We start from the raw sequence: 20081 nt of genomic DNA, 5'->3' as shown, positions 1-20081 counted from the left end.
TCACTATTGTTCTAAGAATGTTGCCTCAGGGCTTGGTGCAGGAATTCTAAGACCAAAAACAAATAAAAAACAAAAGAACTACAGATATAACAGAGTCTTTCAGCAAAATAACAATAATTATTATCATTCGACTGGGCAATCACTTAGGCCCTCATTCCAAGTTTGGCGGGCGGCAGTTGCCGCCCGCCAAGCGGGAACCACCAATTGGCCGCTCCACGGTCAAAAGACCGTGGGGGCCATTCTGACTTTCCCGCTGGGCTGGCGGGCGCCCGCCAAGGGAGCACCCGCCGGCCCAGCGGGAAAGGGCCTGCAACACAGAAGCCGGTTCCGAATGGAGCCGGCGGTGTTGCAGGTGTGCGACGGGTGCAGTTGCACCTGTCGCGCTTTTCACTGTCTGCTAAGCAGACAGTGAAAAGCATACTGGGGCCCTGTTAGGGGGCCCCTGCACTGCCCATGCCAGTGACATTGGCAGTGCAGGGGCCCCCAGGGGCCCCAGGACACCCGTTCCCGCCATCCTGTTTCTGGTGGTGAAAACCGCCAGAAACAGGCTGGCGGGAAGGGGGTCGGAATCCCTATGGCGGCGCTGCTTGCAGCGCCGCCATGGAGGATTCGCCCAGCCGGGGCTAATCCGGCGGGAAACCGCCGGACCCGGTTTTCCGACCGCGGCTTTACAGCCGCAGTCGGAATGGGCACTGAAGCACCCCCAGCCTGTTGGCAGTGCTTCCATTGCCCGCGGCGGGTCGGAATGAGGGCCTTAGTCTTTCAGCAAAGTCACAATAATTATTAGCGCTCGATTGCTCACTTTTAAGCAGGTTTTTGTAACTCACAACAAAATCGTTATAAAATCAAACTTTGAAATTTGTCTTTTGTTATTTGTTTTCACACAATAGACTCGCTCCAAAACAATCAGAATACATTTTTAAGTTTGCATAGATATTGAATGTTGCTTTCAGGAGTTCACAACACTTAACTGTTGTTAATGCTGCTTTTAAAAATACTTCTCAAGCTGTCTTTGGAAAATAGTCTTGCATGATGGATTTAGCAGCATCGACAAATTTCTTTCATGATGCACTAAAAGGTCACTAACATCAAGAAGGCTGAAAACAGGGACACAAGAGGGGAATTACTCACGAACCGACTTCTCCTGTAATGTTTTGAGTATTTGAGGAAGATGGAATACTGCTTGCAAATTCTCCAGCCGCTGCGAAAGTAATCCGCTCCAGAGAAGGAGGCTCTGATGAAGCCTCGCACTGAAAAGACGACTCCTGAAAGAATCACAGAACTCCAGCAGAACCTGGAACACCTGCGGGCGAAGGAAGACTCAAAGCCAAACACAGGGAACACTTTAGCAGTTCTATTTATAGACTGGCGGACTGGTGATGAGTCATCACACACATGCTTGTGATAAGTCATCAATCATGAGGGGTGTGGATGCTGTGCTGGTGATGAGTCATCAGACACATACTGGTGATGAGTCATCAAACACTTTTGATGAATCATATGAAGGAATTCGTTGTCTCCATAAACCGCTTGGCACACACTTCACAACTGGGACAACACTTGCTTTTATCAATATAAACAAACATGCAATGTAATATTCGGTCTTCAGACGGAAGATCATTTTCCTTGCAAGTTACAGGAAAGTGCTGTGCTGTAAACACATTCATGACATGCTTCATCTTTTTTCATACATGCTGATTTATTTTGTGAGAGAGCAGTAAGAAGCGTGCATGTGTGAGTGCGAGTCCTAACAGTACCTCCCCCAAAGGTCTTTTTACTGGCCGTGGTTTGGAGGAGTCTCGTGCACAAAAGAAACATACCAACTGTGGGGTGTGGACATGGGCGGCTGGTTCCCACAACTGCTCTTTGGGTGGGTAGCCTTTCCAGTCTATTAGATAAAAGAGACGGCCTTGTCGTCTTCAAGAATCAACAATGCAATGGACTTTGAATTCTTCATGATTATCCCTAAGTATGGACGGTGGTGGGAGAATAGGTTGAGTGGTGGGGAGAAATGGTGTGGGAACGAGACATGAAATACTGGATGCATTTTATGTTCACTGGGAAGGTTCAGTTTCATAGCTGCAGGGTTGATATCTTTGGCGATGGTGAAGGGGCCTAAGAACCGAGGCTGTAGATTACGAACCCCTGGTATGAATAAATAACGGGTGCTTAGCCATACTTGGTCACCTTCTGCATATGTTGGTGCAGATGTAAACTGTTTGTCTGCTTGTTCTTTCATCTTTTCCTCAGTGTCAAGTAGGGTTTTTGGGCCGTATTCCAGATGTTTTGTAATTCAGATAAATGTGCTTGTACTGTAGGTACCTTTTGGGATGCTAGGAATGGTATGTATTTGGGATGATGGCCTAGATTACAATAAAAAGGTGACATGTTATGAGCCGAATGAACACTGTTGTTATATGCAAATTCGGCTAAGGGAAGTGCTTGCAACCAACTGCTAGTTAAGGTGGTAATTAAACAATGTAGGAACTGTTCCATGGTTTGGTTAGTTCTCTCTGTTTGACCATCAGTTTGTGGATGATATGCAGAGGATAACCGATGGTCAATATGAAGAGAAGAACATAGTTCCTGCCAAAATGTAGACACAAATTGTGTATATCAATCAGAGATATTTACAGTTGGCAGGCCATGAAGCCGGACAATATGCATGATAAAAGGTTCAACTAATTCTTTAGCAGTTGGGATTTTAGTGAGAGGAATGAAATGGGACATTTTTTAGAATAAATCCAATACAACTAGTATACATATATTCCCCTTATCCTTCGGTAGATCGGTTAGAAAATCCATACTAACAGAATGCCATGGAGCTGGTGGTACTGGTAGAGGAATGAGTTTTTCAATGGGGGTGGTGTGTGAATGTTTGTTACAAGCACATACGGGACATGTTTGTATAAACTCCATTACGTCTGCATCTAGGGAATTACATCAGAACCGTCGTGTGCACAAGTCCTTCGTCTTACGCTCCCCCAGATGTCCATTCAAGGAGGACAAATGACACCATTGAATAACCAGCTATCGCAGATTCTTAGGGATAAACAAAGCCTGATCATGAGAAAATAGATTGTTAGAAATTGATTGGATTGGATGTGCTAACCATTTTTCCATATTTTCCTTCTGCAATTCTTGTTTTAATGTGTCCAGGAATGGGAGCTCGTTCGAACAACTACCTGTAATCTTTTCTGGGGGAATCATTGGAATCAGTGTAATCTGTCTTGTATCTGATTGTGTTGTGTTGTTTTGGTCACCCTTAAATTGCTGTATACGGGGTCTATAAGTAATTATGAAATCAAACTCATTAAAGAAAGAGACCCATCTCATTTGTTGTGGGGTAAGTGCTTTTGTAGATCAAAAAAATTGTAAGTTCTTATGATCTAAACAAATAGTGATGGGAAAACGTGCTCTCCACAAATTATGTATTCATTCTCCAAAGGCCAATTCTATGGCTAGAAGTTCTCTTTCAGCTACTGTATAGTTGTGTTCTGCTGGTAAAAGTTTTTTTATAGAAGAAGGCTATTGGATGCCAATTCCCACTTTCAGAATCTCGCTGAGAAAAAATTCCACCTACTGCCACTTGTGAAGCATCTTCTTCTACCTAGTAAGGTAGAGAGGGGTCAGGATGCCTTAGTAGGGGTGCAGTAGTAAAACTCCCTTTAAATGAGTCAAAAGCATGTTGTGCTTCAGCAGTCCACTTAAAAGGTACTCCTTTTCGTAGCAATCGAGTAAGTGGGGCTACCATGTCAGAAGAGTGGGAGATAAACCTTCAACAGAAGTGAGCAAAGCCAAGTATAATCTGGATTTCTTTTACATTTGTGGGTTGTGGCCATTATAAAATAGCAGCAATCTTTTTAAAATCTATTTGGACCCCTTGTTTTGACAAAACAAACCCTAGAAATTCCTCTTGAGGAACATGAAATTGAGATTTTTCTAACTTGGCATACAAATTATGTTCACGTAATTTGCGTAACACAGCGGAAACATGATTCTCATGTTCTTTTTCATTTTGTGAGTAGACTAAAATATCGTCTATATAGACTGTGACAAAACGATCCAGGAATTCACTGAGAATGTTGTTTATAAAGAATTGAAATTCCACGGGGGCGTTACACAAACCAAACACCTTCACACAATACTCAAAAAGCCCCTATTTTGCGCGAAAAGCCGTTTTCCAATTGTCGCCCTCGCGGATTCTGATGAGGTGGTAAGGTCCGCGAAGATCAAGTTTGGAAAAGATTGTGGCTTTGTGAAGTCGGTTAAGAAGGACCGGAATCAAAGGAAGCGGGTACTTGTTTCTTATGGTCACCTTATTAAGGGCTCTTTAGTCAATACAGGCCCTAAGATCCCCGTTCTTCTTTGGATCAAAAAACAAAGGAGACTAAACAGGGGTTGTAGAATGGCGAATAAGGTTAATTGCCAAGAGCTCATCTAGATAGTGTCTTAAAAACTTTGTTTCTGGCTCTGACAGAGCATATATCAAACTAAAAGGTAGCGTGGCACCTGGAACCAAATCAATTCTACAATCAAAACCACGATGAAGTCGTAAACTGGTTGCTTGAACCTTATCGAACACATCTGCAAACTCCTGATATTGTTCCGGAAGCGATCTGTCACTGGTGGATGATGAGACCGTACATAACAAGGGAGAATCCCAGCTTGTTGCCTCTTGGTAACAATTCTGAAGACAAAATGAAGAATTTAGGCCGATATTTATACTTTTTTATGAGCCTTAGTGTCACAGTCCTGCCATCCCAATTTATCCTTGGGTTATCTCGTTGAAGCCAGGTTACTACTAAGATAACTCCAAAAGTAGGAGTTTCATTTAAATCAAAGCTAATAGATTCAGAGTGACCATTGTCACAGACTATTGTAATAGGCTTGGAATATTAAGTCTTTTAGTCCTGAGGATAATCAGAACCATAGACGGCCCGAACGGCCTCATGTTCTTGTTTGGGAAGAAAAGTGATCCCTAATCTTTTGGCTAATGAAATATCCAAAAAATGACCTGTTGCCCTAGAATCAAGAAGAATAAATTGGACTTGTCTTAATTAGGTTTGGAAAATCATGGTCACTGTTATTAAGAAATGACTTGGAGGTCTAAGAAGAGTATATCTGGAACCCTTTAAGGTCTTTTGTCTTTTGCCCAAAGGATAGACCTCACTTTTCTTTGGGCTATCTAGTTTTTCAAAATTTTCACTGGAAAGGTTTACTGAAGCTACTGTCTTTTTGGGTATTGGTGCCTTGATCTTGGGTCTCACTGGACATTCTCGTGAAAAATGACCTGGTTTGCCACAATAGAGACATCATTTCAAAGAACGTCTCCTATCATTTTCTTCTATGGATAAAGGAGAAGGGATACCCCCTATTTGCATTGGTTCACTACGTTCCTGATTCTTAGGGCCAGATGTAGGAAACATTTTGCATGGTGCAAACTGCGAAATTCGCAGTTTGCCTCATGCAAAGCGCGCATTGCAATGGACATTCCCATTTTGCGAGTCGGTACCGACTCGCAAAATGGGAATGTGACTCGCAAATAGAAAGGCGTGTTCCCCTCGGGTGGAGCCAATGGAAGTGGTTTAGGTGTCACTACATTGAGATTCATAGGAGTTGCTTCTTCAGGTTTAGTAGGTTTATTAGGAACAAAGGTTGGTGGTTTTAGAAAGGGTTTGTCTGTTCTAGGAATTGCACCTACCATAGTTCCCCTCCAATCTTCTATCTCTCAAGTTGTTCTCTAAGGGAATATTTTTCCTCCCTCAATTGCGCTACCTCATCCTGCATCAAAGCCCGCACAAGAACCTCCATGTTGACCTCTGTCTGAGACATCTTCAGCAGGCTGGCGGCGGACCCCCACCTCCTCCCCCACAACTAACAACATGGGAGGAGCAGGTCTTGACCATTATGCATCCTGAGGGCCTCGGAGGAGTCGGTGGAGGAATGGACACTGGTAAGTCAAATCTTAACTATCATATCCCCCACCCTACCTGTATGCTATCACACACCCCCACCCTCAGTCCCTCCCCTATCACGCCAACTCCTCACTAATGTACTAATAACACAAACCACACATCCCAACACCAAGCCCTGCATGAAACAACAAAGCATGGACACCCATCACTAAAGCATGCCCACTGCACATACCCATAACACCCCCTAACCATCATCACACAAGCCCCCACACAGGAATGCTAGCACTGGGGTACACGCTCACCCACCCATTGCACACCATGACACACACAGATGCAATAATCATGCTTTTATACCCCTGCAGGACCACTACCTAATGTCACCAGAAAGGAGGGTCCAGACATCTCTACCCCACCCACAGAAGAGGCCCGTTGTGATGACAGCAGCTCTGGCCAACTGGATCCAGATGACCAGCCCGGACCATTGTGGGCCTCAGGACAGTCGGTTCCCCTCGCACAGGCACAGCCCAACACTGACCCTCCACCCTCTGGTAACACCAGCACAGCACCCACCCAGCGGGCCCATACCTCCGTCCCCAGGACACGTCAATCAGCTGTGTGTCCACCACTACAGGGAACCCAGGATAACCCACCACCCCAACAACAACAGGGACCTGGGGGCAGTGGTAGTGGGCACACGGTCCAGGGGACAGAGGCACAGGAACACAGGGTAACTGGGAGGGCTGCTGTGTGACAGGGGGCGGACGGGCCAAGGGAACCCACTCTCCACGAGGCCCTCTACTCCATCATGGGAGCATACCACCACTCCCAGGAGACGATGGCTACGGTCCTGGCCAAGTTTCAGGAGACCCAGCGCCTGCAGGAGGAACAGTATTTGGGCTTCAGGGAGGAGCTCAGAACCATCAGCTCCACCCTGGGCACCATCATAGGGGTGCTGAAGGACATACAGAACACCATGAGGGACACCGTGGCACTCCAAGGGGCCCCTGACACTAGCCTGGACGATGAACTGCCCACCACCTCCGCCGGCGCTAGTGGACAGGACGCCCCGCCACAGGACCACCACACCAGCACCCCACCCCCTGCAGACGGAGAATCACCCCGCAAGCGGTCCCTGAGATCCAGGAACAGGACAGAGCACTATGGCAAGACCCCGCCAAGAAATGAGACCATCCTGATTGTCATCCCACTGTCCCACTTTGTTACCCTGTCCATATTGGAACTGCCCCAGCTCCACTTCCAATGCCCATATGGGCAGTGCACCTGTGAGACTAATAGACTGGACTCTGCCATGGACATTCCTCCACCATCACCCATCACCATTTTGCCACCCCCTCCAATAATTAGCACGTCAATAAACACCCTTGAACCACAAAACAATCTGGAGTCAGTCTGTGATTTTTAAAATTTGTATTATCTATGACAATGACAAAATCCTTTTGAAGATTGTAATGTAAACATACCTATGTCACACATCACAAGTCCATGAAGGATGCAAGCAGATGACACACGTTGGTAACCACACCTGTGAAACCGTAATGGAAATGTACAACTCAGTTACCAAATACTGCTTCAAATTGACAGACAGGATAGAGCTAGAAGTGTGATAGTAAATGTACTAGTAAAGAAATTGTTCTCACCTGTGTGTCACTGGAAATGTTGCTGTATGACAGAGTCCCTGTTGTCAATGTCTTCTTCCCCAGCTTCCTCCTCATCACTGTCCACAGGCTCCACAGCTGCCACAACACTGTCATCTGGACCATCCTCCTGCAGAAAAGGCACCTGGCGTCGCAAAGCAAGATTGTGAAGCATAGAGCAGGCGATGATGATCTGGCACACCTTCCTTGGTGAGTAGAATAGGGAACCACCTGTCATATGGAGGCACCTGAACCTGGCCTTCAGGAGGCCGAAGGTGCGTTCGATCACCCTCCTAATCTGCCCATGGGCCTCATTGTAGCGTTCCTCTGCCCTGGTCCTGGGATTCCTCACTGGGACAGTAGCCATGACAGGTTGGGGTAACCAGAGTCCCTACTCAATCTGGGAGGGGTGACGATTAGGAACTATATACTTGGTCACAATAGACTTGTGTAAGTGACTGATGATTACTTTTTTTGACTATTAGCAACACTATATAACAGCTAAATTTAGCTTTAAAATTGGAGAAGTTCTTTTACACTAGGTCCTGAAGAAGCGTCACTGGATCCATCCTGGACCACCGGGACGCGAAACATGTCGACCCCATTTTGAGGTAGGGTCTCACAGTGTCCTGACTCTACCATTAGACACGTAGTTTGAAAGTGGTTGAGCATTACCTCTACCTCACTTTCTCTGTTATTTTAACCTTGGCCTTTACCCTACACAAATAGAATAAAATCAGCATTTATCAAGGGTCCTGAGCCAATTTTATTTCTATTTTTCCATCTTTTTTTGAACTCTCCCCTCTTCTTCCTCCCTACTCATTTGCGGGACAGTGAGGCATCATCGAAAAAGATCTCCGGCAAAGAGCCCCCCCTTTGGGTGGTGCCCATCAGACATTGCAGCGCCGGTCTGACGAGGAGCTTGTCCGATGATGAAGCATGACACCCATTTGGGTGTGTGAGGACTCTTGCTCCTATTAATTAGGATCCTAGAGTACTTTCCTTAGTTCACCCTGATCTCTTAGGAACAGTGTATCACTTTATAAGTCCCCTAATAGCCACACCCGGTGCCTCTGGAGTTGACTCATCACATAACGGATGCTGCTATTCTGCAGGATGTAGGCGTCATGCACTGAGCCAGGGAACATAGCATTTACCTGGGAGATGTACTGGTCTGCCAAACATACCATCTGTACATTCATCGAATGATAACTCTTCCGGTTCCTGTACACCGGTTCACTCCTGCGGGGGGGACCAGAGCTACATGGGTCCCATCAATGGCACCTATGATGTTAGGGATATGTCCCAGGGCATAGAAGTTACCTTTAACTTAGCCAAATCCTCCACCTGAGGGAAAACGATGTAGCTCCTCATGTGTTTAAGCAGGGCAGACAACACTCTGGACAACACATTTGAAAACATAGGCTGGGTCATCCCTGATGCCATGGCCACTGTTGTTTGAAATGACCCACTTGCTAGGAAATGGAGCACTGATAGCACCTGCACTTGAGGGGGGATTCCTGTGGGATGGCGGATTGGTGACATAAGGTCTGGCTCCAACTGAATATTCAGTTCCTGGATTGTGGCACGGTCAAACCTGTAGGTGATGATTAAATGTCGCTCCTCCATTGTCAACAGGTCCACCAGCGGTCGGTACACTGGAGGATTCCACCATCTCCTCACATGTCCCAGCTGACGGTGCCTAGGAAGGACAACAGCGACCACAGAGTCAACCAATTCAGAGGTATGTACCCACAGCTACACAGAACACAACACAAAATACAAAAAGCTTTCTGTATGTGTGTTGACTCCAGGCCTAGGTATGTGTGACGCAGTTGAAAATGAAGCCATGTGGGCCCCTGAAATGTCGGATGCCTGACCTATAAAGTGGGACAATGGGATGTGAGGTAACTGTGCTGGCGTTCTACACCGTCGCGGTAGGCGGTCGTAGACCGCAGCGCAATGCTGCATTGGTTAACATAGGACCCTATGGGTCCCAAGCGCCAATGACGAAGTGCGCCGGCAGTGATGATATGCACCGCCGCGGACGTCACCGCCGCGGATGTGACCGCCATTTTCTATCTGTTCAATCACTCGATACCTGATCTTCGACAGGAGAGGACCTACACTGCAAGTGCTGCTGTGACCTCGGTCTGGAAGAGACAATGGCACATGCGTCTGGGGAAAGGGCCCCTGCCTTCACTGCACAGGAGTTGGAGAAGCTCGTGGACGGGGTCCTCCCCCAGTACACGCTACTCTACGGTCCTCCAGACCAACAGGTGAGTACATAGGGTGCAAGTTGTATGGGCTATGGCTGGGTGGAGAGGGCTGGATGTAATTAGGAAGGGGGCAGAGTTCTGCAAGCCTGAAGGAGTGTGAATATATGTGCCACATGGCAAGGGCATGGATGTGGGCCACTCACTTCGACGGTGCAGTTGGTAATGACTTCTCTTCTTCCCCTGCACATGTCACGTAGGTCAGCGCCCACCAGAAGAAGGATATTTGGCGCGCCATCGCCAAGGACGTCCGGACCCTGGGGGTCCACCAGAGACGGAGCACCCACTGCTGTAAAAGATGGGAGGACATTTGCCGCTGGAGCAAGAAGACGGCGGAGGCTCAGCTGGGGATGGCCTCCCAACGGGGAGGGGTGCCCGTCGCACCATGACCCCCTGATGTTCCGGATCCTGGCGGTGGCCTACCCTGAGTTGGATGGGCGCATGAGGGCATCACAGCAGACAAAAGGGGGTGAGTACACTCACATTCTCATGACTTTGCACGCAGTGGAGGGGTCTTGGTGGGGGAGGAGGGCTGTGGTTTTCCCTAGGCCAGGGCGAGTTCCGTAGGCTAGGCCCCTCCGTAATGCAGGCCATGTGGCACTCCACCCCACCTCTGTAGAGTGCCAAGTACAGGTATGCATGCCCCTGTGTCATCTATGTGTGCAGATGTCTATCATAGCCATGTACGCCATGTCCCAGGAACTGCATCTGTAGAGCCCAAGAGCGCGGCGTAGTACAGGGGGCTGCTGTGTCTGTATTGTCCGCCAACGGTAGCGGTAAGCCATGCACTCAACCTGTCTTTCTTCTGTTTCCCCACCCCTTTTTGTGCTCTCCCTGTTCTCTTGTGCATCAGCATCATCAGGCGGAGGTACAGGGGCACCGGAGCACGAGGGGGCTGCAACCCACATGGCCATGGAGGGCCACACCACGGACTCTGAATACACCAGTGGGACGGAGGGCGAGGGGAGCTTCACGGCAGTCACCGGATCAGCAACCAGCGACACAGACTCGTCCTCCAATGGGAGCTCCCTTGTGGTGGCGGCAAAATCTGTGCCCCTCACTTCTACAGGTACAGCCGCCACCCCCCCTACCAGCACCGCCCTCCCAACAGCCCCTCAGCCTTCGCCCCGTGCCCGCTCACCCAGGGGGGTGGGCATCACCTTCGCCCCAGGCACCTCAGCCCCTGCCCCTGTCACCCCTGCTGCCCTCAGTGAGGAGGCCATTGACCTCCTCAGGTCCCTCACTGTTGGGCAGTCTACCATTGTGAATGCCATCCAGGGTGTAGAAAGGGAGTTGCAACACACTAATGCATTCCTGGAGGGCATTCATTCTGGTCAGGCTGCCCATCATCGAACCCTGCAATCTCTGGCCTCAGCACTGATGGCAGCCATTGTCCCTGTGTCTAGCCTCCCCCTCCAACTTCCTCCACCCAGACCCAATCCCCTGTACCTCAGCCTATCCCAAGCACACCATCAGACCAGCCTTCACACACGTCAACACACAAGGGCAGCTCAAGCAAACATAAGCACCACACATCCCACAGGCACTCACACAAGCATCACCCACATACAGACACAGCAACATCCACTGCCTCCACGGTGTTCCCCTCCTCGTCGTCTGCCTCCTCCCTCCCAGCCTCGTCTACACTCTCACCTGCATGCACTACCTCTACAGCTACTAGGACTCGCACCAGAACACCCAGCACCACACCCCGCTCACCTGCACTCACCACCCCCACTACCATTTACACGTCCCCTGTGTCCTCTCCCAGTGTGTCTGTGACGCCCCCTCCCAAAGTACACAAACGCTGGCACACACACACCCAACATCCATCCACCTCACGACAGCCTCCAGAACATGCACCTGCACCCAAAGCATCAAAAGTTACACCTCCTACAACCACGTCCTCTTCCTCCACTCCCAGACCCCCTCCAGCTACCCGTCCCAGTGTTCGTCGGAAACTTTTCCTGAGCAACCTTGACCTCTGTCCCACCACCCCCCCTCCAATTCATAGGTCCCGTATTAGCACCTCAGCCAAAAAAAGTCCGGTACCAGTGGTGCCTGTTAGAGGTATGTGGAGTGCACCAGGCAACAGGGCAGCCAGTGTGACATGGAGCCAAAGCACTGACAGTCCACCCCCTGTGAAGCACCAGAAGTTGGACAGTGCCCGACGGGAGAGGGTGAAGACTCCTGCCGGCAAAGCCGCTCACAAGGGTCCCTGGGGGAGTGTCGAGTCAGCTGTGACTCCTCCCAAGGTGGGGAAGGGGCAGAAGATGTCGCCAAAGTCTGGGAAGAATAGCACAGCAGAGAAGGCCGCCATCCTCCCCGCTGCCCAGGACGCCACCGTCAGCCCCATCGTCACTGGTCCGGAGACCACCGCCAGAGTCAGTGCCCAGGAGGGCTGCATAATCGTCACTGGTCCGGAGACCACCGCCAGAGTCAGTGCCCAGGAGGGCTGCACAGTCGTCACTGGTCCGGAGACCACCGCCAGAGTCAGTGCCCAGGAGGGCAGCACAATCGTCACTGGTCCGGAGACCACCGCCAGAGTCAGTGCCCAGGAGGGCAGCACAATCGTCACTGGTCCGGAGACCACCGCCAGAGTCAGTGCCCAGGAGGGCAGCACAATCGTCACTGGTCCGGAGACCACCGCCAAAGTCAGTGCCCAGGAGGGCAGCAAAATCGTCACTGGTCCGGAGACCACCGCCAGAGTCAGTGCCCAGGAGGGCCCCGGCAGCCACAGCCCCGCTGGGCAATGAGGGACCGCCATGGCACACACCGCTGCACAGGTCAGAGACAGCAAAGTCAAGCACCGCTGAACAGGCCAAGCACCGCTGAACAGGGCAAAGACCGCCTTGGCAAGCACCGCTGAACAGGGCAAGCACCGCAGAACAGGGCAAGCACCGCAGAACAGGGCAAGCACCGCTGAACAGGGCAAAGACCGCCATGGCAAGCACCGCTGAACAGGGCAAGCACCGCCAACTCAAGCATCGTTAGCCCATGTGCGGCAGAGGCAGTGACGGAACTGGGACCGTCACGAGGAGCGTGATGCACTGTGGGCACCAGTCCCCCTCTAGAACCAGTGGAGAACAGCATCCACTCTGTCTGTCCTTAACAGGATGAAGCACTGTGGGCACCAGTCCCCCCCCAGAACCAGTGAAGAACAGCATCCACTCCGTCTGTCCTTAACAGAATGAAGCACTGTGGGCACCGGTCCCCCTCCAGAACCAGTGGAGAACAGCATCCACTCTGTCTGTCCTTAGCAGGATGAAGCACTGTGGGCACCAGTCCCCTACATAATCAGTGGAGAACAGCATCCACTCCGTCTGTCCTTAACAGGATGAAGCACTGTGGGCACCAGTCCCCCTCCAGAACCAGTGGAGAACAGCATCCACTCAGTCTGTCCTTAACAAGATGAAGCACTGTGGGCACCAGTCCCCTTCCAGAACCAGTGGAGAACAGCATCCACTCCGTCTGTCCTTAACAGGATGAAGCACTCTGGGCACCAGTCCCCCTCCAAAACCAATGGAGACTGTTATCCACTTGAGAGTCTGTGGCTTTGCACTCCCCAGGATGGTACAGTGGGCAACCCACCCACTGCAAAGACTTGTGAGACTGTGGCTTTGCACTCCCCAGGATGGTACAGTGGGCAACCCACCCACTGCAAAGACTTGTGAGACTGTGGCTTTGCACTCCCCAGGATGGTACAGTGGGCAACCCACCCACTGCAAAGACTTGTGAGATGGTGGCTTTGCACTCCCCAGGATGGAACAGTGGGCAAACCACCCACTGCAAAGACTTGTGAGACTGTGGCTTTGCACTCCCCAGGATGGTACAGTGGGCAACCCACCCACTGCAAAGACTTGTGAGACTGTGGCTTTGCACTCCCCAGGATACATCAATGGGCATGGAGCCCCGTCGTGGATCTAGCGTGGTGCTGTCATCCGGCTGAGGTGCCCCCCTCCCCTTCCCCCTGAGGTGCCTGTTGTATTTCTATCTGATGCCCCTGCAGTGTTCTCTCCATTTCTGGACAGGTATCGTGCGTGGGCCTCGCCCATGCATTTTGGGCCCAGTGGTCCACGGACATTGAAATGTGCATACCTGCACTACTAATCGTGATGTATATATTTGGAATGTGTATATATTTATGTATATATGAGCTTACTGTATTTTGATACATTACAATGGTTGTACTGAATTTCCTTTTGTCTTTGCATTCTTCCGGGTGGGGTTGGGGGTTGTTCCTGTGAAGTTTGGTAATGCATTGGTGTGTGTGTTGTAGTGTGCGAGGGTCGGGGTGGGGGTGGGGGTGTTGCATGTGTGTGTCCCTGACTTTTGCCTCCCCTATATCGTAGGTGCAGTACTCACTGCTGTCTTCGGCGCCGCCGTTGCTGATAACACAATTGCAGGGAGTATTTGGAGTTCCGGCTCCATGGTGCCCTCCTTCCTCGTGGAGTGTGTTCAGGTGAGCGTTTTCCCATTGCAAAAGCTGTTTCCGCCGTGTTTTTATCCACGGTGAATCCGCCCCAGAAAAGGTGGCGGATTGGCCTGTTGTAATACTGTGGGCGGTACTTTGTCTCCCGCATGTCTGTTGGCGGTGACCGCCGTGCTGCTTGTCTGTACCACCGTGGCGGTCGGAGTGTTAAAGTGGCTGTCTATGTTGGCGGTTTCCGCCACGGTCATAATTCCCTTTTTTGTTCCGCCGGCCTGTTTGCGGTATTACCGCCGCTTTAACACCGTCCGCCAGGGTTGTAATGACCCCCTATTTTCGCTGTTGCCATTACATATGACGCAGAGGGTGAGTAAGCTTCAAGCTCTCTGTGTCAAACTACCGCACACCACCCTTTTTCCCAGACAAACTGGTTCTCCAGACACAAGCATCTTTCTTACCAAAAGTTGTAACCCTGTTCCATGTCAGTCAAACCATGACTCTGTTGGTGTTCTATGCTTCTCCTCCCCTCTCTAATGAGGAGGAGAGACTCTATCACTTGGAACCGAAGAGAGCACTGAACTTGTACATAGATTATATCAAAGAACACTGGCTAGACAAACCACTCTTTATGGAGTTCTCTGAGGCAAAAAAGGCAAGGCAGTGCAGAAGAGGACCACCTCCTGCTCGATTGTACTCTACAGTAAGATCTGCTGTTAAAGCAGCCTCAGGATGGACTGCATTCTCATTCTACCACAGCCAAAGCTGCTACTACTGCATTAGCATATGAAATTCCTGCCCTAGACATTTGCCAGGTGAACTATGTGGGTGTCCCTCCATATATTCACAAAGCTTTAATGTCTGGACTGCCAAGTTCATCGAGAGGTGCATTTAGCCCACTCAGTTCGGCAGGACTTTCTGGTTTAGGTCCACACACAGGCCTCCTCCATATAGGTCCTTCTTTGGTGTCTGTTCAGAAGATGAGGAATCTGCGGCTACAAGTCTATATCAGAAGAACAAATTACCTTCCATAACAACTCTTTCTGGCAGCTGCAAGTTCTTCAACAACACTCCTATCCTCCCCTTTCTGTGAGTGGAGTCTGGCCTTTATTCAGATCCTTTGTCTAGGAATCAGCAACTAGTCACACCGATTTGTTTTGGGGTTCACAGTCTTGGGGGGTGTTGGACAGTCTCAAATGCAACTGATATCAGCGCACTGAAGTGGTGCCTATATAGGTACAATGTTAGTGCAGAGCAGCATGGCGCCACTCACCAGCCTTCAGAGATACTGCTGAAAAGTATCCAGATCCAGGCTGATTCCTGGGGAATATTCAAAAGTTGAGAAATCTACAGCTAGACAGAGTCTATACTAGAAATAGCATTACCAGAGGTAAGTAACTTGTTCATATAGGCTTCGCACTTAATTTCAAGAGAGGAACGATGTCAGTATGGAGCTGCACAGGGCCACTGTATGGCATCCAGAGGTACTGCTGAAATGTTTCTGAATCCAGTTTGACACCTGGGGAATATTTGAGAGGTAAGGAATGTACAGCTAGCTAGAGTCCTTACCAGAAAAAGCATTTCAGAAGGTAAGTAACTTACTAGTTTAAGCTCTATGACAGCCAAAAGAAAATAAACATCAAGGCAAAACCATTAACCAAGCAGTCATGTCCAGCCAGGATCAATATTTTCTTCAAAGAGTTGTATCCTAGTAAGATGCTGGTCACCCCAGAAGGAGAAGACCTGTGTATCCTTGAACCACTGTTCTGTAGACCAATAAATATGTATATTTAGAATATATTTGACAAAGTCGAGTTAGAGCAAAAACATATAAGATATAAATTGAGAGTTTTTGGGTGGCAATGAGAAAGTGGTTGATGGCAACCTATATCCCTGACAGTTATTCCAGTGAAAGGAATCGTCAAGGAATCTCGCTCTTTCCCCAAAAATCCTACTATACTTACGGGACATTTGCAACCAGCATGATTGACATGGTGTAGACATTGCGCAAAAGGCTAAGTCAGGTCAAAATTCTGTGTCCCTGACAGTAATGTTACTTTATTTTACATTCACATGTATAGCGCACATTCTGCCACAGTATAATATTGCTTTTTAAACCCTGACCGGCAAGGCTGAGATGGTGCTTGGTGTAGGAGGAAGTGGCAGTCATGTCACTGTCATGCTGCTGTGAAATCAGTGAGAGTGATCCAGAAATTACCAGAAAATTTCATAAATCCTCTTTCAGAGTGGTCTTTTCAGAGCCTTTGGCTCTTCAGTAATTTTAAGTGAAAAATGAGCGGTAAAATCCATTATTTGGCCAGATGTTTTTTCAACATGTTCTCAGAGGGAATTCCCTTTTGAATTCCTCTTGAAGGCAGACTCAGTCGCTAAAGTTTAGATCAGGCATTACACCTGGCTTTGGGCTTTGTCTATGCAGGTAGCCAGTGGCCCCATTGGTGTGTGAGCATAAGTCTCCCAAGAAACATTCTGGGGACTTTAACTCCCTACGTGCCTGCACATTTTCAAAATCTATCGTTGGGCTCACATAGCAGTCGCACAACCCCACCTCTTTCTCACTCCACCTAACGGCTGCAGTGTCCAGGAGACAAACAAAAAGGGTCACTTTCCGGCGCTTGGACCTGGCTCCGTGTAAAGTTGCCCCAGTAGGAGAGAGAGGAGGGGTGCAGCTGCAGTAGGGGATGCCATGCCAGCCGTAAGAATGTTTTCTGCCATGTGTAACACTAGAGCTTATTTTTCTTGTGGAAATGCCCGGTATGGGCAGTTTGCCTCGCTAAAGCTGTTTTAGGAAAACGTCCATATGAGTCTGACTTTGATAGCGCATTTACCTCGAAAGATCAAACCAAAAGAAGATGGACGTTCCAAAGATACAGAGAGGGCAGCATAATTCTGAGTTAAAGGAATGAAAGAAAAGTACAATGCATGCTAAAGCAACCTAGGTATTTTGTGTGGCTATAAAATGGAAATGTTAGACGATTGTATTGCGCCAGTCGCAGAGCAGCATAGAGCAGGAGAGAATATGTAAGGCCTGGGCAGTCAAACGTTTCCAGAGTAACACACGGATACACATCTGACCCTTTTTGTGGCTTTTTTCTGCAGGGCACCAAAGGAGCTCTCGGGGTCAAAGGCCACCGTGGACCAAAAGGAGCTGAGGTAGGAGACAGTGTGTCATGCAAGAGATATGTTCCCTGCCTTTTTCTATACTTTGATCTGCAATCCCAAACTCATATCCTACCTCTGCCACACTCTTATAGGTGCATCCCTCCTAATTTCTTATCTCCTCTCTTCCTTAGTTTATTTTTAATTGATATTCTAACCACAGATTTCTCACTTTCTGAATTCTGCTAAGCACCAGACTGGAACCGACATTTTATTCTGCAATAGGTCCTGAGTGCTGGCAGGTGGTGGCATTGGACTCCGTGGCAGCTCTGTCCCACTTCTGGAAATGAAAACATGGAGCTGCATGTTGGCACCATCTCTGTGTTCCTATTTTTCTGTGCCCTTCAGTGTGGATGAGTAGCTCTGCTCCCGTCCATTGTGGTGTTTAGCCCGTTTCAAAAAGTGAATTATTGGACAGTATGCAGATATGTCCTATTTAAAACTGCTAGGTTTAAGTCGTGCTGTGCCTGTAGGAAAGAAATGTTTTTCATAGATCCATACAATGAATGTATTTAGTTGCTTGTCTCCAAGCAAGGCTCAGAGTCCTGGAACAAAAGTTCCTTGATGCACCCAAAGGCAATCAGGGAGCACAAAGCTAAGGCAAACTTAACAGGTATGGCTGGCTCAGTAAATGTTGCAAACTCATTATAGATCATCGCCATTGGGTAAGTTAAAGTCCAAGGGGAATGACAGTTCTTGATGCAAGCATTAGAAGACCAAACGGTATTTCACTATGTCCCACTGTTCCTGCTACATGGGCAAGTTGTTCGGTCAACACTGGAAAGTTCTGACTCCGACATCATTGTTTGATTCGGACCCAGTTCCCATATGGGAGCCAATGCATCTCAAAGTTCCCAGGCGATTGTCAACTCTGCCTCAAATAAGGGCCTTTAATGAGTCAATACTGCAACTGGTTTGGAGAGTTCTCCGTCCCTGTGGCACCCTTTGGGCCCCACAGACCTATGCTGGCCTCCAGCTGGACTTCTGTCAGTGGGGCCTTTCCCAGCACTGACTGGCTGAGGTCAACCTCGAACTGACCTCTGGTGAGGCCATTTATCAACATCTTTGACACAGGTTCTGCCAGTAGTGTTCACCTTGAAGCTGGCCTTGGCTCCAGAGGGGTAATCAATTCCAATGTCAAATCTTTAATAAACTTAAGCTAGATCTCACACAATGTTGCACTAAAGATAACTGAGATAATTAAAGCATAACCGATATCTTCAGATGATTCATCTACTGTTCCTTTGCCCTGATGCATGTGCCATCACAGGTTTGTAGCCATTTGGGTTCTGATGCAGTTAAGGGGCTCGTGCATGTTCCCCACTACAAAGATATTGCCCAGGAAGTAAACAATTTACTCCCACCTCGTTATACTGTTTCCAGATTCAACTGTGACCTCCAGAAAGCAAGTGTTTTAGACATGTGAGCTGATAATACATTGGATTTGTCATTTTCCCACTTACTTGGAAGGGGGTCCTTTTTAGTGGCTGTTCGCAGGGCCATGTAGGTCTTGCATTTACAGTTGCCTACTCTTGGAACCAAGGGAAACTTATTGGCTGACATTTTACAGCTTGTACCATTAAACTATGGAGTCCTTGCTACCATTTAACAAGGCTCAAACTGAGTGTGTTATGGCTACCTGGTCGAAACCATGTTGAGTATTTTGCATGCACCGCCTAATTGCTTGGTGCCACAAGGTTGCTCCTGAGACCCATCTTTCCTAAGGCAGCTTCCAGCTCTGTAAAGTCTTGTCATTTAAGCTTCAGAAAGCAAGATGAAGCATTGTGCTTTCCCCTCTGCTCCTCTTGATAAATAATCCAAGAAGATTGATGCTCTAGGCAGAAGAGTTGTTTCTTTCCGCCAGTTTGGCTCTATTTTCAGTGAATGATATCTGCCCCTTAGGCTGTTCTAGTGATGTACTTTGCAATAAGATCTTCCCTGCTGTCCCTGAGGACATTAAGGCCCTCATTACAACCCTGGCGGCTGTTTTGACGGAAGCACCGCGGTGGTTCCTGGGGTATTACGACCGCGGCGCTTTGCACCGCCAGGGCCGGCGCTTTTCAGCCACAATGGCCCCGGAGGTTTTAATCCGCCAGGGCAGCGCAGCTTGCAGCGCTGCCCAGGGGATTACGAGTCCCCCTCCCGCCAGCCTTTTCCTGGCGGTTTGAACCAGCAGGAAAAGGCTGGCGGAAAGGGGAGTCGCGGGGCCCCCTGACAGGGCCCCATGGAGCATAGCAGACAGTGAAAAGCGCAACGGGTGCAACTGCACCCGTCGCACAGCCGCAGCTCCATTTGGAGCCGGCTCTTGTGTTGCGGCCGAGATCCCCGCTGGGCCGGCGGGCGGAAACCAGCGGGGATCTCCAAATGGCCGCGGCGGGAGTGCGGCCACATTGGCGGCCTACCGGCGGTCCGATCTTGTGAGGGCCTAAGTCTTCATTTGCTCAGAACATATTTGATGGCCAGGATGCAGCTAAATATGTCCTTGCAGCCACCTGGACATTATGGAATGTGTTGTTTATGGTTAAGCGACATGTTTTAATGCAGGCTACTAGATTTTCGTGTGACGTCAAGACATAATGAAAAGATGTGCTGTCACATGGAGCCAGAGTCTTCAGAAAGAATGCAGACT

General features: G+C 49.1%; 1 protein-coding gene across 1 annotated transcript in view; it reads left to right on the top strand.

The window, feature by feature from the left end:
- Nucleotides 1-20081, top strand: part of LOC138293911 (collagen alpha-2(XI) chain-like) — a 195139-nt gene that overhangs the window by 84929 nt on the left and 90129 nt on the right. Inside the window, exon 4 of the mRNA XM_069233197.1 lies at nt 17393-17446. Within this exon, the coding sequence (XP_069089298.1) occupies nt 17393-17446 (54 nt within the window). The remainder of the gene's footprint in view (nt 1-17392; nt 17447-20081) is intronic.

The sequence above is a fragment of the Pleurodeles waltl genome, chromosome 4_2 (assembly GCF_031143425.1).
Source record: "Pleurodeles waltl isolate 20211129_DDA chromosome 4_2, aPleWal1.hap1.20221129, whole genome shotgun sequence".
NCBI classification, from domain to species: domain Eukaryota; kingdom Metazoa; phylum Chordata; class Amphibia; order Caudata; family Salamandridae; genus Pleurodeles; species Pleurodeles waltl.
This window is presented reverse-complemented; position numbering and strand designations above follow the sequence as displayed.